This window comes from Carcharodon carcharias, chromosome 3 (assembly GCF_017639515.1).
Source record: "Carcharodon carcharias isolate sCarCar2 chromosome 3, sCarCar2.pri, whole genome shotgun sequence".
NCBI lineage: Eukaryota > Metazoa > Chordata > Chondrichthyes > Lamniformes > Lamnidae > Carcharodon > Carcharodon carcharias.
Window position 1 is genome coordinate 224,440,338 of NC_054469.1, and position 25,350 is coordinate 224,465,687.

Sequence of the window (25,350 nt, forward strand, 5' to 3'; positions counted from 1 at the left end):
GTCAATCAATAACATTAAAGGCCAGAATAGAAGTCCAGAATTCATGACAGCTCGGGATGGTTGATTAAATAGGCTAAACATTGCCATGTCTTACATCTGTGGAAAGAAGCTGTCAGTGACTTTGCCATCATGGATTTTTTTCAGAAGGAAATAATCCAAGAAAAAAACTTGTGCCCAGATTAAGATTGCAGCTTTAGCAAAGTGATATTATGCATAATCTGCAGACTCATCTCTTCCAGCAAGCACATGAGAGACTTGTCAACATTGGAGCAAAATTCCTCAGAAACTTTAAATTACTTTTCCCTTTCCTAAATCCTCAAAAGGATTTCTCCCTCACTACCCTTTTCCCCGCCTTCAGTGAATTATCTCCCCCATTATCTCCTTTATTTTTTTCTCTCTTCCCCTAGCCCCCGAGTCAAAGTATTGCTGGAATTAGGTTAGGAGTTCAATCGTCAAGGGATGAGCTTGTGCACATTATTTTTCTTTAATTCACTTTTTCCTTCACTTTTTTTCTCTGCTTCCTTGCTTGTTTTCTCATTCTCTTTTACTTCTCTTATTTTCCTGGTCTCTTCTATTTGTTTCTAATAGCTCAGATAATAAAAAAAGTGAGAAATGAGATTTTTTTAAAAATCAAGATTTCAACTGTTAACCATCAAGGAAGAAAAGAATTGACTGACTGCCAAGGCAGATATATTATTATTAGGACTGGGATGGGAGGAGTTCGCAGTTTTTCTAGCCCCACTACTTCAGAGGCCCTACCATCAGTGTAAATGTTTAATTCATTTGCCAGAGTAGCCAATTATTTACTTTTGCCACTGTTAGACCCAGAATAAAAGAGGCTTTAATCAGGCTTCTTTAAATAAATTCAGTGATTGATTTATTATAAAACAAAACCATTTTTAAAAACAAGTTGCAGGGACTGGTTGACACACAATTTGCAATTTGGAAATGTAAATATCTATCCCTTTTTTTCTCAAGCACGCACACACACTCCCTCACACAATCAAATAGGGCCTCTGCAGAGATAGGTGGTTGAAGATAAAACTTTATAAAAAGGCTAGAGTTCATAGGGTTTTGACCCTATTAATCCATCTCCCCATCTGCTGAGAGAATCAAATAAATGAGGGGCTAAAAATATGTCCCATATTTTGACGCAAAACAGGGGTAGAATGTGCCAATTTTGTGGTTTCTTTTGTGGCTTAACCAGAGATCTTCATAGTCACAGTAACCATAAAGCACATCTCTCAATGATACCCAACCTACTATTTTGCGCAGTGTTATAAGCCACAGCAAGGAATTCACCCAGGCCCCCTTTATGAATCTGAGCGTTGAATCTGCATTTATTGCACAAAGTGGCAAAGGTCAGTGACTCTGTGAAAAGAAAAATCCTCCTGACATCCAAACCAGTTCTCTTATGTAACCTATGTAATAGCATGTCCCCTGATTCCCTCTAAGCTATCTGATTCAAATTGTCTATCCATATGGATATAGTCTCTTCATTATGTTAAAATGCTCAATTGAAATATAAAGGCCAACACACTAAGCTGTTCATGGTAACTTAAAAATTGGAAATCATCTGGTGGACTTCCTCTGAATATGCCCCACTGTGAGGAGACTAAAACTGAACACAGTATTCAAATGAAGCCTAACCAATGTCTCATACAAAATGAATATTGTTTCTTTGCTATTATCCTATCAATACATTCTAATGCTGTTAGTTTTTGAGAACCATGACAGCAAGCAATTAACTATTAAAGCTCTCCACAGGAGCGAATGGTTGAAGTGGTTGTTAAATATTTTCTTTAATGTGGTGCACAGCTCCTTTGTATGCTTATCAAATTTAAGTCATCCATCACTCATTCTTAGCTTACTTGGTAACTAAGTGTTCCACAAAGTCCAGTGTTAAGTCTTTTTTTACTGATCGCTGCCTATTATTATTGAGCCTCTGTTTAAAAGACCTACCTGTTTACAGTCTTCATCCAGTTGAGGGATTTCCTACAGCATTTGATTTCAGAAGATGCCATGTGTTGGGATAAAGAAGCAAGGTTTAAAAATTGAGGAAACTTTGTGTCTATTGTGTTCTCAGATTGTGTCCCAGAGAATTAGCTCAGTGGATTTGTCGTGTTGCAGCTTGGAGAATCTCCCCAGTAACCTCTTCTATAGCCAGGACCTGACTCACCTGAACCTCAAACAGAATTTCCTCAAGCAGAATCCAGGGCCTGCAGCAAATGGAGGTCTGAATGACCTTCAAAGGTAACAACTTCTATTTTTTTAAAAATACTTCAAAGATTTTGTTAATGTTTTAAATCATTGCTATTTTTAAAATATTTACTTAATGTGCTTAAAAGGGGATAGAAATTCTAGATGGAGTGCCTTTGAATAAAAAATACTATACCCATCTCTACAGTGTATAACTATAAAAACGTATGACTATTATTTCAAAACATTCTTTGCTCCCAGACAAATTCTGGAGTGTCATCTTCTCCTTTGCTGCTCCAATGGTGTGTCCAGAAGTAGCATTATTTACTGCAAACAGGCACTTGGTGTTTTGCAGGAGCCAATTGGCAGAGCATTTAGGCGGCTCAGGGTCTGGACTTGTTCCCAGGCTGCAAAGTGCATGGCCTCCATTAAAGTGAATGGTCTCCATTACAATACGCTAAGCACCTTTTAAGTGCAACAGCTTTCATTTGCATAGTCGTTTTAGTAGGTTGGATCAGAATTTGGACACTAAGCAGAGACGGGTTTGACAAAACAAACAATTCAGTTCTGGTTTTGTTTGCTCTGCACCTCTACAAATGAAATGAATCAATAAAATTGAAAAAAGGAGAAAAACTTAATTAAGAAAAATATCTAATGTAATACTTTCTATCCATAGTATTCCTTACTTCTATATAGAAAAACTTAGTTATGAAAATATGATTTACAATAGAAAATATTTAATACCCAAGAGACACCCATGATTTTCTCTCCTCACCACCTCGCATGTGTACCTTGCAATCTCCCACACACCACCTCTCCTGACCCACCTTTCCCAGAACAAAGAAACAGTAAAAACTGGGAAATGAATGCTGGTCCGAACTGTTTTTTTTTCTTCTGGGCTGTGACTTCGGATAAGTTGGTCATGCTTGCATGCAACTAGAGGAGAAGCAGCTTTTGTATAAAATAGGGATGAGCATTTGGAGAAGGGAGAAGAACAAGCGAAAGTCAATGGAGATGAAAATTAAAAATCCTCACTTTGACAAGCAGTCTGCGTGATGATTGATTATGTGGCTAGGATGTGATAGAATCTTCACTCTGCTGTAAATCTGTATGACTTTGACTTTTTTTCCTCTAACTGAATTGTGTGAGTGATGCAGTCTTATCAAATCAGTTGTGCTGAATTGCAGGTGGAGACGATTTTTATTTTGGAGGGTTGTATCACATAAGTGCACAAAAATTTAACATTATCTTTTCGATAGAAGCAATGCTTTCCTTTTTTCCTGACGGTTTACGGTTCCATTGAATTTCTTTTCACATTTGTCTTGCTCAGTTCTGTTCATTGTTTACTTTCAAGGACAGCTCTTTGCCTGGTTTGCTTTAGCTCTAGGAACTTAAATGAAAGGTGGCTAACAGTAACTTCCATATTTAAAAATACTGATATTTTAATCAGTTTTGAAAATTACTTTGCATTTTTTTATATTCTATGTATATAATCTGTGACAGCAGATTACAACTGTGCTTCAGGAAAGTACTATTTAGCTTCCAAAACGGAGAACATTGACTGATCTGTACAAAAGAATAAATTCAGCACTGTGCTGAATTGAAAACAGATTTATTTCTGATCTGATTATGATCAAAGCTTGGCAATTGCATTTTGATCTTAAATTTTCACAAGCCACTTTTTATATCCATGCATTGACTTTCAACTTAATCAGAATAGTTAATAGATATTCTGTTCAATTCTATCAAAATTTAGTGTATAACTAAAGGTTTTTTTGGTAATCCTAAAATTTCAAAGTTGAAATGACATTATCATGCACTGACAGCTATATTGGTAGATGCAATTGATTCCGGCCCCCCCCCCCCCCCCCCCAATTTCCTTCCAATCGCCATCTTACAGCTGTCAGTCATGACTCAGTGGTAACATTCTGACTTCTGAGCTACAAGATTGCTTCTAAGACTTGAGCAAAAAAATGTAGGCTGGCAGTCTAGTCCAGTGCAGTGCTAGGGGAGTGCTTTAATATCTTAGGTGCCATTTTTCATATGACATGTTTAAACCGAAGTCCTGTCTGTTCTATTGTGGCCTTAAAAAATCCCAGTGCACCATTTGAAAAAGAGCAGTGGCGTTCTGCCCAGTGTCCTGGTCAATATTTATCGCTCAATCAACACCTAAAGCATGATCTGATCATTTATTTTATTGCTATTTATGGGAGCTTGCTGTGCACAAATTAGCTGCCATGTTCATCTGCATTTCAATAGTAACTAAAGTTCAAAAGTGCTTAATTGACAATGAAGCATTTTGGGACATCCTGAGATCATGAAAAGTGCTATGTAAATTCAAGCTCTCTCTTCAATTAAGTTCTCCTGAACACACATTCTTGCTGGGGACACCATTTCACAGGCTTCCTCCAACACCCAGTCCAAGTGGCCATTTTTCTCTGTAATCCCCTAAACGGTGAGTGTTACCCAGCTTTTTCAGATGAGGGATACCCTTGTCATGGCACTGATCAGACTGAAAGTCTAAGCTCCATTCCCTTGTAAATCTCTGTAAATATTTTATTAGTCCTACTGGAACAGATAATTTGGAACTGGCATTTAAAATTCTTGCCGTAATACTAATTAAATGAAAGCTGAGAAGTTGAATAATTCAGAGTCTCTACAATGTTGGTATTGATTTGTTTCAACATTTATTTGAGGAGGAGAGGAAGATGGATAAAAATATTTCGATTTTGGTTTTGGGCTGTGTGTAGAGTTGTAGATTATTAGGATTTTTGAATTTAGAAGGGCTCTGAGTGCATGTATTTTTAGGTTTTCCCAGTTCAAAAGAAATGCTACTTATCAATCATGGTTTTACAATGATGCACTCTTTCTCTGAATTATATTCTAATATTCTCAGAAATGCCACAGCACTATCAAATAAAGAAAAAGATGATTTCAGGCTATTAAAATAACAAAGCTACACTTTAGAGCTGAGTTAAAGATTAAGTATATAGTTAGCAGATTTTGAGAAAATACAAGTTGTTTTCCACATTATAGGGATAGTATTTGAGGGCTAGTCCAAATCAGCAGTGTGGAATTATATGTTGGATGTTTTTAGATATTGTGTGGAGGTAATGGGAGAGAAGGTTAATTTGCTTTGTGACGTGCCGTGGGTTGAGGGAAGAGAAAATCTCCTGCCATCTGCTATTGAGGACCTTGAACAGAATGAAGTAGTGAGTCAAGTAGAATTGCAGTTACAAAAACAGAAAATGCTGGAAAAACTCAGCAGGTCTCACAGCATTTGTGGAGAGAAAGACAGTTAATACTTCAAGATCTGAAACATTAACTGTCTTTCTCTCCACAGATGCTGTTAGACCTGCTGAGTTTTTCCAGCATTTTCTGTTTTTGTTTCAGATTCCAGTATCCGCAGTATGTGGCTTTTATCGTAGAATTACAGTTAATTTGGTATTCTCTTCACTAGGGTGCTCTTTCCGAGTTAAATGCAAAATACTGCAGATGCTGGAAATCTCTGAAGAAGGGTCATATGGACTCGAAACGTTAATTTTGTTTTTCTCTCCCCACAGATGCTATCAGACCCGAGTTTTTCCAGCATTTTCTGTTTTTGCTCTTTCTGAATGTTGCTGTAACACCGTATTTGGGCTGAGCAATTTTACCTGTTGTGAAGTATTTATCAGTGACTTTTTAAAATTTGTTTTTGCATTCAGTCTAAAATCCTGTAAATTTGAATCAGTTTTCTGCTGAGGATATTCATGCTTTCCATACGTTAGACATAAAGAATGATGAATTTATGCTTTTGATAGCATATACCATGTATTACTGTGTTTAGAAATCTCACTGATTGCATCCTACAACATTTTGAAATTGGAAGAAAATTGATTGAGAAGAAAAGCTGCCTGCATTTATGTAGTTCTAGCTGTGCTGTACAGCTTTTTGAGGTTTTCTACAAGGGTTTATTTTTAAAGTGGAATAAACCATTCAGTCATATTTCTTGGCATCTTTTGAAAAGTCCCCAATTACGTGCAACTCATTTTTTTAAAAAAATGATTAGATGTAACTCCGTAACAATATATTGCTCATGCAGTCAGAAATGCTGGTCACCTGATAATTTGCCCCATGAGTAGCAGCAACAATAAGTTTCAATTAACTGTGTATAGCACCTTGAACATAGTAAATACGTTCCAAGGAGCTAAACAGGAGCATTATCAGACAAAATCTGATACACAGCCATACAGAGATATTGTGACATTTAACCAAAAGCTTGGCCAAAACTGTAGGTTTTAAGAAGCAACTTATTGCCCTGAGTTACTGATTTAATAATAAACCATGCTGTTTTGCAGAAAGGGTTTTTTTTTAAGAAAAGCTGCTTATGTATAGACTTTCTGTAATATTTATTAGGTATGTATATTCTCTTAACCTATTTTAACAATCCTTTATTGTGGAATCACATAATATTTCTTGGATGAGACAGAATCCTGTTCCTGTTTTACATTGTATGGCTTTGTTTGTGTTCCATTATTGTCATGGGTTCATTGATTCAGTGCAATTTGTTCAGAAATGGTTCTTCATTTTCTGTTAGCGGTTTTCAGACTTCAAGGTTATCTATATGCAACTCTAGCTGTGTTTTAATCAGCCATCTCATCAGGAGGTCAGGGGTGAGCATCAGTCTTTCCTGGATTGAGATGGGTGGCTAGATATTGTTTTTCATATTGCCACAGAATTCCCCTGCCATTTTGAAATTATCCACAGTAGAGATTTTTGAATCACTTTTTTCATTAAATGTAATGACGTGGTTTCCTACATATCTCACAAAAGGATTGCTTTTGGTACTGACTTAATTTGTACCTTGCTGCTTAGGGCATGCCCTCAGAAATCCTGTGAAATTATAAGGCTGACATTTCTAGAAATAAAAACAAAACTCTTTACATGCATTTAGATATTCAGTTTTTTTTAATGTGCAAGACAATTTTTAACTTGATGCAAATCTAATTTGATGCAAGGGGACCTGTTGGTGTACTTAAAAAGGAAGGGTAATTTTAAGGATTGGTACCCATGTTTCTTTTTAAGTGTCTTTGATATGTCAATTTTAGCTAAACCAGGTTTCCCTGCCAGTATGTAATGTCCAGGTGTGCCTGGATGTGCAGAAGATCTGCCAGAGTCGAGTTTGAAAAGCACCTTTGCGATGGTTAGACCATTTCTATTTTCAATAAGCCATATGCAAAAACTCAGTGAGTAATAATTTGCCAGGTTTCTAATGTTGGCACTTCAGTGAACAGGCAATGCACAGCAGCCTCCATTTCCAAGAGGGGCTTGAAATAAGTGAACTGGCACATTTCTCAACTGAGGAATGGTGAGTATTGTATGGAGATCTAAAATAAGGGAAAGGATCTGAGTAATATTCAGCCCAGTGCTGTATCTTTTGATCTATGACCTGCAATGTCAAGCTGTTGTTTCAGTGTTACATTTTTTATTTTTTCCTCTAACTTGTGCTGTAGGTTCATGAAGCTGAAAAGTCTAAATCTGTCCAATAACCACATGGGAGAATTTCCACTGGGTGTTTGTGATATTCCAAACCTTTCTGAACTCAACCTTTCCTGTAATGCTCTACGATCTATCCCTTCAGCAGTTAGCAACATGGATAAGTAAGTACTGGAGCCTAATACAAAAAAAAACATTTTTATGTATCGTTATTGATTTGTTCCACATTGTCTGCATCATTTTATTCTTAAAGGGAGAATAGAAAGCAAAAGCCTCTAAATAAACTTTGATGATGGGCAAAAAGACTGATGTTGCTCTTTTCTCTCTCCTCCTTTCTGAAATTCAGCCTACAGACGTTTTTACTCGATGGCAATTGTCTTAGTTCTCTTCCACTAGAGCTGGGGAACTTACAGCAGCTGAGCTACCTGGGCCTTTCCTTCAATGAATTCAGAAACATTCCAGTGGTTCTGGAGAACCTGACAGCTGTGGAGAAACTTTGTATGTCGGGCAACTACTTAGAGACATTATGCCTGCAAAGTTTGAGCAGAATATCTCACATCAAACAAGTGGATTTAAGGTAGTTTAGTTGTAATTTCAGTTGTAATTAGGTTCACAAATTCACCATAACACAACTCCATTTTCATGGCCTGAGTAAAACAAAAGCAACTAACATCTTGTGTTTGCCTGCCTCCAAATCATTAGAATGATCTGACATGATAGTTTGAATTCTAGTTTCTCTAGAATTGCAGCCTCAGCAATGGCCACCGCTACCTTTGGCACTGCTGAGCTGCTAGCCCTCTGATTGGGTCACTAGTTGTTGGGGATAGTAAGCATCCTTAATTGGGCAGCGCCCTGTTAATTGGCTGCTGCTGGCAATATGTCACCATGGGTCCTGCCTCCTGCACAAGCAGGGTTGCTTCCCCTTTATACTTAACAACAGAAGTGCTTCTGCACTTCAGAGCCATGTCCTTCATTTGTGATTCTAAATTTGGAGTCCACTGTTATTTATTCAAAATTACTCATTAAATAGTTTTATTTTACGAATTTCTGTATTTATTCATTATTTTTTTTTAAGTTTTGGGCTCATACTTCACTAATAGAATAATATTTGTTCATTTAAAGGATAATTTTCTACTAAGCAACATGTTTAAAATGTAGGACTTAGCATGACATATCAAAACTCTTTGGAAATGCTGATTTTTTTTTTCCTCACTGTTGTCCAATTGAATTTAGACTCAATCACATCACCAAATTGGACGTAGCAGATGTGGATTTCCTGCAACACATTACACATCTAGATCTGCGTGACAATAAACTGACTGCCCTTGATGCCACAGTATTTGAGAATGTTGAGGTTATACACTGTGAACGAAACCACCTGACTAGTCTTAAAGTCAGTGGATATTTCCTGAAGAATCTTTATGCTGCTTCAAATGGTATGTTTATACTTTCTAACACTTTACCTAAAAACACGACATTCAGTTTAGCGTGCGTATATATTTCTCATGAGCACAGAATTGAGGCTAATGTATTTTGCAGCTTTCGTAAGATCTCAAAACTAATGGGACTAAAGGCTGACAAGTCACCAGAACCCGATGGCCTGCATCCAAGGGATTTACAGGAAATGGCTGCCAAGATAGGGGATGCATTAGTTGAAATATTCCAGGAACTGCTAATGTGACACCCCTGTTCAAGAAGAGAGAGAGACAAAAAACAGGAAACTATAGGCCAGCTGGCCTAACATCTGTCGTTGGGAAAATGTTAGAGTCCATTATTAAGGAAGAACTAGCAGGACATTTACAAAAGCTTAATGCAATCAAACAGAGTCAACATGGTTTTGTGAAAGGGAAATCATATTTGACAAATTTGCTAGAGTTCTTTGAGGATATAACAAGCAGAGTTGATAAAGGGGAACCAGTCAATGTTGTGTATTTGGATTTCCAGAAGGCATTCGATAAAGTGCCACATAAAAGGTTGTTACACCAGATGGGAGCTCACAGTATTGGAGGTAATGTATTAGCATGGGGATTGGTTAACACACAGAAGACAGAGAGTCGGGATTAATGGGTCTTTGTCAGATTGGAAAGACGTAACTAGTGGAGTGCCACAAGGATCAGTCCCAGGACCTCAATTATTTACCATCTATATTAATGACTTGGAGGAGGGGGCAGAGTGTAATGTATCCAAATTTGCTGCTGATACAAAAGTATGTGAGAGGGCATGTTGTGATGAGGACATAAGGAATCTGCAAGAGGATATAGATGGGTTGGATGATTGGGCAAAAACTTAGCAGATGGAGTTTAATGTAGGAAAGTGTGAGGTAATGCACTTTGGTAGGAAGAATCAAAAGGCAGACTATTATCTAATGGAGAGAGACTCCAAAAAAGTGCAGCACAGAGGGTCCTGGGTGTTCTTGCACATGAAACACAAAAAGTTAACCTGCAGGTGCAGCAAATAATTAAGAAGGCAAATGGAATTTTGGCCTGTATTGCTAGGGGGTTAGAGTTTAAAAATAGGTAAGTCTTGTTAGTACTGTGCAGGGTGTTGGTGAGGCAGCACCTGGAATACTGTCTACAGTTTTGGTCCCTGTGTTTAAGAAAGGATATACTGGCATTTGAGGCAATTCAAAAAAGATTCACTAAGCGATTCCTGGGATGAAGGGGTTGACTTATCGAGAATGATTAAACAGGTTAGGCCTTTATTCATTAGAGTGAGGAGTGAGCTGATTGAAACGTACAAGATTCTGAGTGGGCTTGACAGGGTAGATGTTGAAAAGATGTTTCCCCTAGTGGGGGAGTCTCAAACTGGGGGACATAGTTACAGAATAAACTGAGATGCAAAGGAATTTCTTCTCTGAGGGTAGTGAATGTCTGGAATTCTCTGCCCCTGAGAGTTGAGGAGGCTAGATCATTGAAAGTGCTTAAAGAGGAGGTAGATAGATTTTTGAAATATCGGGGAGTTGAGGGTCTCACTGTGTCTTCCAAGCAGTCAGCAAGCTGCGGTTTCAACGCTCCCTGACGCTTTGAACTCGGTGCAGTCTGACCAAAACATCAAGGGTCTTTTCCTGCCATGTGGCACAATCTATGGCTGCGCACCATGTTGTACCTGTACTTAATCTTGCTGCTACACTGTTTGACCACCGCTGATCACCATGTTCTGTTTTTATAATGATATAAAGGCACCAATCACTCATAAGAGATTGGGTAAACAAATCCAAACATTTATTTAGACTAGACACTTAAGAACAGCTATACAAAGGTTGAAGACATCAGCAGCAGAACTGTGTGTGCTGTGTCCTGCTCACAGGCCAAAGTGAAACTGAGACTGGAGCACATGACACAGTTCCCTTCTAGTGATGGCATGCTGCTACCTCTTAAAAGCATATTACAACAGTGTATGTCACACAAGTGGTGGGGATGAGAGTCCTAGATTATTCTCCTGCATGGCCTTGACTGTGGCATTCCCTATCAGTGACTTACATTTGAGACCAGTCCGCAGATCACATGGAGGAATGGTCCATGGACTGCATCTTGAGACTCGTTGAGACAATGTTTGAACCATGTCTTCAAGAACTATATTTTATTTTAAAATTTGGAAGGACTTGAGATTATTTGGACAAATAGGAACTGACCTGGGGTTTTCTTTTGAAAAAAAGAGGTCATAAGTTCGCCTTGGATTGTGGGCAAGCATGCCTTTTCTAAGGAATCACACGATGTCAACTAAATGACCAGCATGGCAATTTGCTTATTTGAACTGCAATCATTTTAATTGATTGGGGAAAAAAGACTTTTAAAGGCAAAGACCTGGTGATTTACCGGAAATCATTTGAGGAAGGAGCTTTAAGTTTTGAACTCAGTTGGGAATGAACTGAGAAGGTGAAAAGCTGCTCAACTTGCGCGCTCCTTGCCTTCCTTGAAATCCACCATGGTTATCAGTATCCGGTCAGAAATCTTCATCTCAGTGGAACTTGTCTGTAGTTGGAAATCCGAGAGGCTGAGATGAGCAGGGTTGATCCGGCTCTATTTTCCTCCATGCTGAAGCTCTGTTGGTGAGAACTTACAGCTATCTACTGGGACGAGTGATCCATCCTCGCACGAGGGAGCACCAGATCAACAGTGTTAAAACCCTGCAAATTTTATCCTATTTATAAAGTTTTTTTCTTCAACCACTCATCTCTGCAGAGACACGATTTGTTTGTCCTATGTTTGCTTGTGTGTGTTGGGGAATTTTAAAAGAGATAGATAGTTACACTTCTAGATTACCAATTGTGTGTTAACCAGTTCTTGAAACTTCTTTAATAAAGAAGCTTTGTTTTATAATAAATCTTTATTGAAAGAAGTCCGGTTAAAGTCTCTTTTAATCTGGGTCTAACAATAGCGAAGGTAAATAATTGCCGTTTTGGTGAGTGAATTAAATATTCACACTAATAGTGTGACCTCTGGAGTTGTGGGGCTAGATAAACTGTGCACTTCTCCCATCCTGTTCATAACAATAAGTAATGGAGAATTGCAGCATATAAAGAAAAGTGGTGAGCATTGTGTGAACAGATTGTTTTGCATAGAGAGATCTTTTTGCGATACACTTCAAGCTCACTGATGTGTTGGAATTTAGAAACTTTGGGATACATTTTATAAATTGGTCCTTGCACCTGATTTGCACTTTCCCAGTTTTATTTTTGGCTATTGATTCTAAGACATAAAATTGGACACTAGGAAATTGGACCTGGAGATCAGTCAGCTTTCCTTTTGATTGAGACTCAGTTTGGGAAGCACTAACTTGTAACTTTTGCCCCATTGTGTCATGAAGAATGATCTTGGTGTGAATGATCTTGGTGTGACATGAAATGAGGCAAAACCATATAAATAGGAAGTGTCTCGGTGATTTGAAGTGATGACAGTTGATAGTAATTATTCTGATCTCTCTTAAGGAAACTTGGCAATCCTATCCAACAATTAAGATGGAAGGAGAAGACAAAAGTTAGATACATATTGAGTAAAGGATGAGCTGAAAATATATATCTTTTTGAGGAAAAGGGATTGCAGTGTGTTGAATTACCAGCATGGTGACATTGAGTGTTGTAATTCCTGATCTTTGTGGCCAGGTCCAGACTGGCATTTGCAGGAACCTGGAGAGAGGGTGGTCTGCAGGAGGCACGTAGTCCAGAGAGATCAGAAGAGAAGAATATTAAACATTAAAAAAAATCATGCAGTGATCTTCCTTTCAAGCCAATTTAAGAAACTAATTAAATTATTCTTCATTTCAGAACTTGTATACATTGATGCTTATCCAGTCCCCAATAATCTCACTTCTATGGATATATCAAGGTAGGTAACTTGTAGCAGGTTAGCACAGTTAAGCCTATAAAAAGAGAATTTAGGAGGTATTTTTGGAGAGTAAAAGAGAAGCGATATATCACGCTGCTGCTGTTCTACTTTTGCACTAGTTTTGCACCAGCTTCAAAGTAAATGTTGTACCAAAAGAGTAGTGTGGCATAAGGATCTACTAATTACTTTTGTTGCAGTTCCTTCAAACTTTCCAAAAACTAATAATCTGAGCACACATTCATGATGTATTAACTCGGTTTTAATGGCTAGACCTAGGATAATGCAAATGAATCCCAGTTCAACTGAGTCTGATGTTTTCCCTGAATATGCAGCTAGCAAAGCGATCTGTACAAACACAAGTGCTCTGATTTTCCCCAAGCTCTGAGCACAACTGTGTGTGACTGGGCTTAGATCGTTACCCTTGCACAGAGGCACACAAAGTTTTAAAGAAAGCTGTAGTACTGCCTAATAATAACACAGCATTTGCAAGTGAGGCATTATTGAATGTATAACTTTAGTTTTCAATAGTTTTTCACTTGCTGTATTTACATTGTTTTGCTTTTGCAGAAACAGACTGGATAGCTTACCTGAATGGGTGTGTGAAAGTAAAAAGCTGGAGGTCTTGGATATTAGCCACAATCAAATCTGTGAGCTCCCTGCAAAGTAAGTATTGGTTCTTGTAAGGCAACCACAAAGGGAAAATTTAATAAGGACAACTTACAATCCATCTATATATTGTATTGTTAAGAATCTGTTACTAGCTAGTCAATAAGTATTATCCTTGAAATGAAATTTCTGTAAATTTTATTTACTCTTTCAAAGGAAGTGGGTGTGATGTCATGATGACGGAACTTGAATTTTAAAAATAATCCAATGGAAATCACAAAGTTCTTTGCAATTTCCAAATGATGTTAAAGGCATATTTAACTTAAAGTTCATTCATCATGGATGATAAAAGTGTGGATTAGGGGCTCAGCAGTAATGGAGAGAGATATTGGAGCAAACAAACCAGATTACAAAAGTGGTTTGTAATTCTGGAAATATGCAGCAGGATAGGCAGTACCTGGCGAGAGAAACAGAATTAACATTTCAAGCCAATGACCCTTCATCAGAATTGAGGAAAGATAGAAATGTAATCGAACAAGTGAAAGGAGGGAAAGGTGGGGATGGAAGAGCAGAAGAATAGGTCTGTGATAAGGCAGAAGGCAGGAGAGATTAAATGACACTCTTTCAGTCTCTTTCATTTGCTCAAAACCTATTCCATTTCTATCTTTCCTCAGCTCTGATGAAGAGTCATCAATCTGAAATGTTAACTCTGTTTCTCTCTCTACAGAATCTGCCTGGCCTGCTGAGTATTTCCAACATTTTGTTTTTATTTCAGGCTTCCATCATCTGCAATATTTTGATTACAGAGGTGGAAAGTAGTTGGTCTTGGCAATGGAAAAGATACAGAAAAAAACTGGTTTGGGATCAATGCTCTCCATATCTTGGTATAAAGTGATTATTGAACAAGGTCATTAAATTAAGGTCAGGGCACATGGGTGTTGGCTGAAACCAAAGAAGGTTGCCGATATTTTGGGGATGTTCAAGCTGGAGGAAATATCCAGATATCCATGTGCAATATCGTGCAGTCAGTATAGTAATAGCCTTTTAATGGAGGAAGCAGAAGGGTGAAATAGGGCCTCCATTGCCATGCACATATAAGCTGATAAAGAGGTGACGGTCAAGGATGGTGCCTTGGGTACGGTAAAAACCTCTGGATAGAATGTTATATCTTTGTTGTGACATGTATGATTGGAACTGAGAGAGAGTAGGGCCATGGATATTGTGGCAGTCCAAAGACTGAAGAGATCAATTAGCAGTCATTAGCACAGATCAGTGTTAGATGAGATTTTTCATTTGTTTGGTTCTCACTGGCCAATCGCAGTGCCAAATAAACCCAATAAGAAGTGCTTACCACCGAAACAACCAATGTTCCAAGGAACCAAACAGAAAACTGCGAAGTCCCATCAGCAATAGACATGCCTTTACTGCCCTTGGTCCAGAGTCCTTTCAATAAATGGAACAACCCAGCTGGTTGTATGATCAGCTGCAATCAATGAGATTACTAGAAAATGACACACATCAGTCAAAGATCACCATTAGGGGACAATAGGTCCTGCTTAAAGGAGTCTCAAAGATTTGAGAATTCTTAGTACTAGCCGAGGAGTGGCAATGCTAAGACAGGATACAGAAAATCCTACAAGCCTGCTTTTTGTATGTTATTGTATTAGATGTTATTTGCAGTTCCTTTTAAAAACATTTACTTTTTCAGCTCATTTGACAAAATGGTGCTAATTCAGTTATTGTATTATTGTGGACATAATAGATAAGTCAAAAGAACCAGGGGTTCACATTCATTCCCATTTGCATATAATGAGTTTTCTGTACCTCCCATGGTTGTATTTTCTTGACCGGTTTTGACAGAGTTGACAATTTCACTGATGAGAAACATAGAATTCAATATTGGCTATTTTCTTGTCAGGTTGTTCTGCAGTGGTAGTTTACGCAAATTGCTGGCAGGTCACAACCAGCTCCGGAGACTTCCAGAACGATTTGAGCGGACGCAAGCAGAGGTTCTTGACATCCAGCACAACCACCTAATTGAGTTGCCCTCAAACCTTTTCTTAAAAGCTGACTGGTAATGAATTCTAAACTCTCTCAAATTATTTTTGTACCTTATTACACCTGCCAATTTTCAACACGCTAGTATCCATGATAACTGACTAGTCTGTTTGGAAGTAATGAAACAATGATCAGCAGTCAATTTTAATGAATCCTAACGTATTGTTGAACGTTGGTCTTGGCACAGTTGTAGCACTCTTGCTTCTGAGTCAGAAAGTTGCAGGTTCAAGTCTCACTCAAGACTTGAGCACACACAACTCGCGGTGTGGAGCTGACAGACTACTCTATAGCCAGAGATGCATTTTTAAATGAGACACTGAACTGAGGCTTATTCATGTAGACATAATCAAACTCATGGCGCTATTTGAAGAACAGAGAGAGACTGGCACTATTTGAAGGAACAGGGAAAGACTGACCTGACTTCCATATTCTTTAGTAAAATTGGATTATCTGGTCATTTATGTTATTGCTGTTTTATGGGACCTTACTGTGTGCAAATTGTCTGCCACCTCTACATATATTACAACAGTGACAATACTTCATAAGCATTTCATTGAACGTGAAATGCTATTCGATGTCTTGATATGAAAGGCTTCATATAAATGCAAGTAGATCTTTCTTGGATGAAGAAGTAGGGGGTTGAATGTCCAAATTGCAGATGACTAAGTTAGGATAGGAGCAGGAAGTTACAAAGGAACATAACAGACTCAGGAAGTGGAATAGCTATGGCAGATCAAATTCAATACAGGGAAGTGTAAAGTCATTCACCTGGATCTGAGAAAGCCATATCATAATATTTTCTTAATGGTGAGAGATTAGGAATTGTGAAGGAGCAAAGGGATTTGACTATCCTTGCTTAGAAAACACTGACAGCACAGGTATAAAAGTATTACAAAATGGCTAATGGAATGTCAAGGGGGCTTATCTCAAGGGGGTTGGAACTCAGAAGTAAAGAACTGATGCTTCAGCTGTACAGTGTATGGTCAAATCCTATCTGGAATACTGCATTCAATTTTTGTCACTTAATCTCAGGAAAGATATTGGCCTTGGAAGATGTAGAGCACAGATTCACTAGAATATGCCAGGGCTTAAGAGACTAAATTATGACGACAGGTTGCATAACCTTAAAGGCCTTATATAAAAGCCATGGAAGTTGAAACTAAATGGTGAACTATATTACTGAGGCGCATGTGAGGGTGATTCACAGGTGAATTGAAAATGTGACAGCCACCATTACTATCCTGCTCAATTTGTAGCTGTACCCAGCACTAAAAGAGAGAAGTTGAGAGTTAATTCTTGAACATAAGTTGTTGAATGTCAAATTCTTGTGCAATTCCAAATTATAGTGTAAAATTGAGCCCCAAGGCCTGAATATTTAAGACCCTGTGCTACTAAATACATGTCAAGAGGCCAACATTGTCCTCTATTGATTCAACTGCAGAGAAATTAGTATCTAAAAAATATTTTAAAAAGTCATAATAATGCTGATATTTATTTCCCCCGTTTTGTAAATAGGTCAGTGATGTTGTTCAGTCAATGTTGCAGTTAGGACAATCAGTTTGCTGTTTGGTATTTACAGTGTAAATTACAGCATATAGATCAACTTGGTATATAAGACGACCTGATTTTTTGGGCTACAAAAGTCATGTTTTTGCATATGCTCACATATAAGTTGACCTGCTCCTCCCACCACCCCTGTTCTTTTGCCACTATGTACTAGAATCGCGTTAGTAGCAGCTTCCATTTTTCACCCCACAAATGCATGTTTTACTTACTGGTACCTTATAACTGGGTGCAAAGGATCAAGCAGGCCTGATAGGCTATGTTGCGAAGATGAGTGGGAGGTTAAGACATGCCCACGCAGTACAGGCTCCAATGGTGAATGACAAAAGTAGAGACCACTCATACCTATGGTGGCGGTTCATACTCGGCAAATAAGTTAACCCCTGTTTTTGAAACAATTATTCAAGGCTTCAAAGTATGACTGAAATCTATAGTATTCAGTGACCTGCTACAGCATATTCTTTATAATTTGAGGTTGTCTCAGTGTTGGGTAAAGGATAGAATCTTACAAAATTATTAAATCATTAAAATTTGATGACTGATTGGAATCAATTTTTTCTCCCCAACAGTTTGCGGTGCCTCAACGTTTCAGCAAATAAATTGGAAGTACTCCCTCCCTCCTGCCTGTCTGAGGAAAGCAACAGTGTATTACAAGAGTTGTACCTTACAAATAATTATCTCACAGATAAATGTGTGCCATTGCTTACAGGGCACACTTGTCTTAAGGTTCTACATCTCGCATACAACCGGCTACAGAGCTTTCCAGCCAGGTGAGATTACCCTGTACCTAACAATACTAGTATGGAAATCCACTCCCTGTGTGATTCTATCTTTTCAGAATTGTGCTAGAGAAAGCTGTAGTTGTTTTATGGATGTATCTAAGGTTTCGGTAAAATATTGTTGCACTAAGTAGATATAGAGTACAGTGATTTTCAGGCACACAATGGCTGACTGAAGTAAATAGGGGTGTAATTTGAAATTGTAGCAACATTTAGGAAAGATATGAAGGTGTTAGAGAGGGTGCAGAAAAGATTTACGAGAATGGTTCCAGGAATGAAGGACATCAGTTATATGCATAAATTGCAGAAGCTGAGCTGTGCTCCTCAAGAGAAAGCTGAGAGGAGATTTGATAAAAGTGCTCAAAATCATGAGGGACCTGGACATAGTAGGTAAGGAGAACCCGTCCCCATTGATGGAAGGGTCAAGCACTGAGGACACCGATTTAAGTGAATGGCAAAAGAACCGAAGACGACATGAAATATTTTTTTCATGCAGCGTGTGATCAGAATCTGGAATGTACTGCCTGAGTGTGTGGTGGAAGCAGATTCAATGGTGGCTTTCAAAAGAGAATTGGATAGTTATCCAAAGAGAAAAAAAATTGCAGGGCTATGAAGAAAGGGCAGGGGAGTGACACCAGGTGAGTTGCTCTTGCAGGGAGCCGGTATGAACACGATGGGCTGAATAGCCACCTTCATTCTACGGGCAGAACATTACGCTTGGCGTGCGGGCACGCACCCAACAAGCCGGAGCGTAAAATTACGCCTGACAATGGATGTGTGTTCTGATGTTATCGCGCAGTCTCGCAATATTTCATAAGGCAGGCGCGTGCCTGCCAATAATTAAAAGACATATTAAGGCCATTAACAATCTAATTAAATTCAAATTTACGCTGCCCGTCCAACCTAACCCTCATCCATGTACGGGATGAGATTTCCTAAAGCAAATGAACTTTAAATAAAATCTTTATTTTTGAATTTAAAACATGTCCCAGCTCATGAAGGGACATGTTTTATTAAATTTTTACTTGCCATTTTTTTTTACATAGTGTTTCAGTCTCCCTGAGGCAGCTCCGTGCCTCAGGAAGATTGAAGCTCGCTTTCTTGCGCATGTGAGAACCGCACGCCAGGTCTGGCTTTCCCACCTCCCTCTCCCGCCTGCACAGGCAGCGCTCAGCGCTGCTGCTTGCGTTCCAAGTGGGACAGGCCTTAATTGGCAAAATCCTGTCCTATGAACCTGTAATTCTTGTGAAAACGCACCACACTGAGCGATGATAAAAATAATGGATTGACGGACTATAAGTTTTGGGTTGCTAAGAATGCCATGTACTCTGCTCACATTTGTTTATTTCTTAGATCTGAGCACACAATTCAAGGCTAGCGCTCCAATGCAGTACTGAGGGAGTGCTACACTGTTGGAGGTGCCATCATTTGGATGTGATACTAAACTGAGGCCTCATCTGTGCTCTTGGTGGACATAAAAGCTTATATCGCACTCTTTCAAAGAAGAGCAGGGGAGTTATTCCTTGTGTCCTGACCAATATTTATCCCTCAATTGGCATCACAAAAAATAGACAATCTGGCCATTATCACCTTGCTGTTTGTGGGAGTTTGCTGTGAACAACTTCACTGCTGTGTTTCCTACACTACAACAGTGACTGCATTTCAAAAAGTACTTCATTGGCTGTTAAAGCACCTTGAGATGGCCAGTGGTCCTGAAAAGTGCTATATAAGTGCAAATCTCTTTTTCTGGACATTAATAGGTTCATTTAACCCATACAGCCAATGAAAATGTATTTTTTCACTTCCTCAATCATGAGCTGCAGACTTTCTTGCAATGATTATTTGTGAGAACAAAGCAAATTGTTAGTTGTGGGAATGGGACAGGTATTAAGGGAATGTCAGTAAGAATTTACCCCCTTCCCCACCCTTGGAGATGAATGGCTCCTGCAATTGCCTTGCTCTATTTAGCTTTCCTAAGCAAGTTTTATCCACACAGGTCATAATTCATTGCTGTTTGATCACATATAGGAACAGTGTTTCTGATAACAAAAACAAAAATACCTGGAAAAACTCAGCAGGTCTGGCAGCATCTATAGAGAGGAACACAGTTAACGTTTATACGGACTTGAAACGTTAACTGTGTTACTCTCCGCAGATACTGCCAGACCTGCGGAGTTTTTCTAGGTATTTTTGTTTCTGTTTTGGATTTCTAGCACCCGCAGCTTTTTGCTTTTATCTTAGTGTTTCTGATAATGCTTCTTTTTCAGGTCAGTAAATGGACTGCTAATTGTAAGAAAGATGCTTGCTTTCCTCATTATTAGAGATGAAGTTTACAAATGTTTCTCACCTCTTTTACAGTAAAATGGCAAAACTTGAAGAATTGGAAGAAATCGATCTAAGTGGGAACAAACTGAAAACCATTCCAACTACCATTATGAATTGCAAGAGGATGCACACTGTTATTGCACATTCTAACTGTATTGAAGTCTTCCCTGAAGTGATGCAACTCCCTGAAATTAAGGTAAGAAAATATGCCCAATTCCTATTATCTACAGAGCAAAAAATAATATAACTATAGAAGCAATAAAAATACTGATTTAACAGCTGGTGCCTGGAGCTTTTAGAGCTAGTATAAGAGCTCAGAGAAAAGCTGGCGTTATCCAAAATAATTTTGGATGTTTTATATATTCTGTTCTTTTGTATGAATTTTATGGTGCTGACTCTGGTCCATGCCAGTATCATGTGGCTAGAAGATAAAATATGATAAGTTTTAGGAATGAATAAAAAATGTTAAGTCTAACAAACCTATTGTTTTTTTATTGACTTTACCTTCCTCCTCATCATATCATTCAGTCCTTTACCAACACTTCTAATTGTGTATTGAGCCTGTGTATAATGTCTGCATTAATGGCCTTCCCTGGGGATTAACTCGGTTACCTCCCTGAATGAAGAGGATCGGTTTGACTTCCCTTCTTAATTCCTGTTGTTTAAGTGGTAACCAATTTTATTAGAATCCATTGCTACAGCAATTTCCCAGGGCCTAAATTTCTTTTCTATCCCAGGGCATCCTATTTTAAGCACTGCTTCTCTGTTGTATTTGCCATTTTCTTTTGTTGTTGTTTCAATTTAGACAGGGAAAGAATAGAAAAAAAAATAATTCTTAGCCACATGTGCACATGTTTATAAAAAGCAGTAGTGTCTGCTAGATTGAGAATATATTTTTGGCAGTTCAATTCAAGTTACCAACAAATTCGAAACATTGAGCCTGGATTATATTGTGGAGTCTCAGCATATTGAATTGACTGTTGCCTCATGTTAAGTGATTTGGTCTAAGAATTAATTCTTAACTTCCATTGCAATCAGCGATTGAGATTTTTATCTGATCAATTTTACTTAAATTAATTTTCTGATATGCTGCATTTGAAAGTACAAAGGTATAAATAACGTGAATGGAGTTGGATATTCTTAATTTCTTAGAAGCCCTCACTACCTCTAATCTCTGCATCCAGCAATCATAGCTGTAGTTGATGCTGATGTAGGTCAACTCACAGGATTAGAAATAGAGATTTGCATATTTCAAATGAAACAAAACCAGCTTTTATAAGACAATTATTCTTTAGTAGCTGCCAGGAAGACCATTAATAAGTTCATATTTCATTTTAATCAGATATCATCTTTATACAAAACAAACTTGTTGCTTAGGAGAATTAAACCAAGGATCATGTTCATTATAGATTTCTTTGTAGCAGAATTTTTCTTAAAGATACTCTAAATGATTTGTTTGTTTTAACTTAAATCTTTTTGTCTAATTCCACAAATGGAATTATATTTTTAGTTTCAATTCTCTTAAGCCTTGGGATCAGGACATTGTAGCTTCTACAGTAGTAGAAATTTTCTATACAAATGTCACAATAAGACAATACCCAGGAACTAGATCAAAACCAGTTATTTCCACTGGGATAATTGGCATGTACAATTAAAAACTTCAACTCAGAAATGTGCTGCACACTTTTTTTGCCGTAAATGCCATTTTACAAGTCTATTCAACCAGAACTAAATGTTTACTCCATCTGTACAATTGGGGGAAAAAAGGGAAAGAAAGCTTTCAGTTTGTGCAAGAGTACAATTCATAAATCCCCTTGATTCTTGCCTAGGCAGTAGCTAACAGAATCTTGCATAACTCAGTAAGTATGGGAAGCAGGAGGTTGATGAATTGGAATCCAGCCAAACCCATTGCCTGTGTACTTCTTTCTGCAGTGCGTTGACCTGAGCTGTAATGAGCTGAACGAGATCACATTGCCTGAAAATCTGCCACTGAAACTGCAGGAACTAGACCTGACTGGAAACCCCAGGCTGGTCCTGGATCACAAAACTCTGGAGCTGCTGAAGTAGGCAATCACCATTCCCTCTTAATATTGTGTCAGCAATCAGTTTTGTTCTCCTGTGCAGCTTTCTGTAGCCTGTGGCGAATGCGGTCTTTGAACCTTAGATTTTACTGAGTGTTTAAATTACTTATTCTCACTCAAGCATGAGAAAGGAATGTATTTTCCCAGGACAGAATGCTTGACTGAAATTATATAATTTATCTATTTTATATATAAATATTTATGTCTGCATTTATATGATACATTGAAGGTGAATTAATTAATTTTATAGATCTATATGAATAGAACATCAATCAATTAGCAAATATCTGAATTGTTAAAAAAAAATACTAGGGCCTGGATTATCATGCCTCTAGAGGTGGGGAGAATTTAAAAATGGCAGACAGGATTCGATTATGCAATTTCTGCCCCCATTCCTGGCATCTCCAATTTTTGTTGGCCCAAGGTAAGGGTGTGGATAGTGAGCCTGCACCCTGGACTCTTGACCTGACCAGCTCCATTGTGGGGGTAGTTATCTCCTAGCCCCTCTGGCAATTTTCTTGGAGTTGGGCCAGCTTCTCCATGACTTGTGGTTCACAGCCACCAGAGAAGACGTGAACCATGGTCTGGATTTGAGAGGTTTTTGAAAGTTAATGTCAAGAGGTCTTACCCATGCCCCCCCTCCGCCGTCAACCATGCTAACTCGTGATCTCCACCCATCTCCAATGGCCCCTCATCCCTTGATGCACTTCCATACTTAAAAAATGCATGATGAGGCTTGGCTGAGAGCCTAGACTCCCATAAAATGTTTTATTTTGTTGACACAGCTGGGAGAAGGGTAAACTTTGCTTGATTGACAGCGTTATGATATAATAAGCTATTTTTTCTGTGATCTATTTTGTCAATATCTCAATCTTTATTGTCACAAGATAAGGAGGTGTCAAGTGCTTATAGCTTCTGTTATTGAGACTTTAAAGGTCTGGTTGATTGACACTTTTATAGGGTTGTAGCAGCAGCAGTTTTTTTTAAGATCATTATGAATGGGTGCTTTTTAAGCCATTCCACTCAAGCCATTTTTACTACAGAGTTCAGTGGTTCTGTGCAGTGTATGCTTTGTGAATGGGCACGGAAGTGCCTCGAGTTGGCATGGAGGGTATGAGGGCCATTGGGAGTAGCTGGGGGGCATGAGTTGGAATGGATGTGACAAGGGGACTATGCGAGGGGTGAGGACTAGAGGTGCTAAAATATAAGCAAACAACTGGGACAAAGTGCCAGAGAACCAAGGCAGGCTTTTTAAATAGCTGTCTCAGCATTCGGCCACCCCAGTCTGCTTACGTGGACGGTTGCCTCAACTCCATCCCCAACTTGGCTCCCTCTCAGCCCCGCGGAATGAAAGCTGGGCACATTCTACCAAGATGAGTCTGCGATCTCGTAGATGAAAATCCAAACCTCAGTATCTTTTGCATTGTGGAAATGGAGTAAGAGATGTCATCATGGTTGACTAAAAAAAGTTGTATTTTTAAAAATTTACCTGAGTGAAGAATTCATCTTCATTCATCAAAGAAAACTGCACAAAATTTTGATAGTCACAGCAACAAACAAAACTTCAGAAATAATATAAACAGTTAGAAAGCAGAGCAGTTTCAAAGAAGAGTCATATTGGACTCGAAACATTAACTCTGTTTCTCTCCACAATGCTGCCAAACCTGCTGAATTTTTCCAGCACTTTGTTTTTATTTCAGATCTCCAGCATCTCAGTATTTTGCTTTATTAGAAAGCAGAGCACTTGACTTGCACACCAACCTACGGATCAATAAGGTTAACTGGCTAATTGAGCTATTTGATGTCAGTGGAAAATCATTTATTTTTGCATTTTTCTTGTGTAAACTACAAACAAATGATTAAAAGCTGACCTCTGTGGTAAAATTGAAGCCCTAGATGAATGTTGCATACAGAGGTCTATCAGTATCACTATCTCTTTTTTGTAGAAAGTAGAATAGTTTGTCTTTTGATCTTTGTGGCCTAAGTTCTCTAGAGTCTCTGATTTAACATTTTCATCATTGTACATATTCAGAAACCTTTTTCAGAATCCTGCAGGCATTATGGGGAGTCGGTGAGGGCTAGAGGGCCGAAAATATAAGCAATGTCTGGGGCAAAGTCTTTTGAATAGCCCGCCTCCGATCTGCTTCCAGGGGCAGCGGGCTCAATTCCATCCTGCGTTCACCACCCCGCCAACCCGGAGTGAAAATTGGGTCTGACAGGGTACTTTCTACCAAGATGGGTCTGCCGGGCCAGGAAATTTCCCAACTCCAGCTATCCTCTCAAAGACGAAAATCCAGACCTGGATATCTCTTGCACATTCAGTGCACCTCTCTCTTGCACTTCCATGCCCATTCGCCCAGTATACACTCTGCATGTACAGAACCACTGAACACTATAGTAAATAACTCCACTGGAAGCATAGAGCTTTCATAACAGATTTTTTAAAAAATCAAATACTATGAAAAGCTTGTTCATATTTTTATACTGCTCAAATATTTTAAAAGTACAAAGTGGTCTAATTGATTTGCTTTCTTCTCCCCCCTCAAACCCTCTTTCTCTTCCCCCCCCCCCAATTAATTCATCTCAGTAATATCCATTGCTTCAAGATAGATCAGTCCTCCGCATCTTTTACAGTTGGTGAGGCTTCCGGTGCGCCTGCTGTGTGGAGTCATGGTTATACAGAAGTTTCTGGAGTGAAGAACAGGTGTGTTTATATTGTGATAATTGCAGGGAAAATGGAATTTATGCCATGGAAAGCGTGTACATCATCTGCTCTGAGAGGTTCTCATGTGAAAGTCAGTTTAAAAAAAAAGTTTGCAAATTACTGAAGAAACCAATCCTGGAAGCTAGATTTGTCTGTTGTGATTTGGTCTGCTCTTTGCAGAAGATTCTTTCCTTTGTTTGTGCCGTTGCTAGGATGAAGAAAGTAACTGACACGTT

The 25,350-nt window shown here is 38.5% G+C and overlaps 1 protein-coding gene across 1 annotated transcript in view; it reads left to right on the plus strand.

Annotated features, from left to right (window-relative positions):
• The window catches only part of LOC121276091 (PH domain leucine-rich repeat-containing protein phosphatase 1-like), a gene marked incomplete at its 5' end in the record, with an annotated part of 168,717 nt that overhangs the window by 131,348 nt on the left and 12,019 nt on the right, over nt 1-25,350 (plus strand). The window contains 11 exons of the mRNA XM_041184027.1: nt 2,087-2,253; nt 7,692-7,838; nt 8,021-8,251; nt 8,908-9,110; nt 12,938-12,998; nt 13,566-13,661; nt 15,523-15,678; nt 17,795-17,995; nt 20,363-20,525; nt 22,262-22,392; nt 24,998-25,114. Coding sequence (XP_041039961.1) covers nt 2,087-2,253; nt 7,692-7,838; nt 8,021-8,251; nt 8,908-9,110; nt 12,938-12,998; nt 13,566-13,661; nt 15,523-15,678; nt 17,795-17,995; nt 20,363-20,525; nt 22,262-22,392; nt 24,998-25,114 — 1,673 coding nt within the window. The remainder of the gene's footprint in view (nt 1-2,086; nt 2,254-7,691; nt 7,839-8,020; nt 8,252-8,907; nt 9,111-12,937; nt 12,999-13,565; nt 13,662-15,522; nt 15,679-17,794; nt 17,996-20,362; nt 20,526-22,261; nt 22,393-24,997; nt 25,115-25,350) is intronic.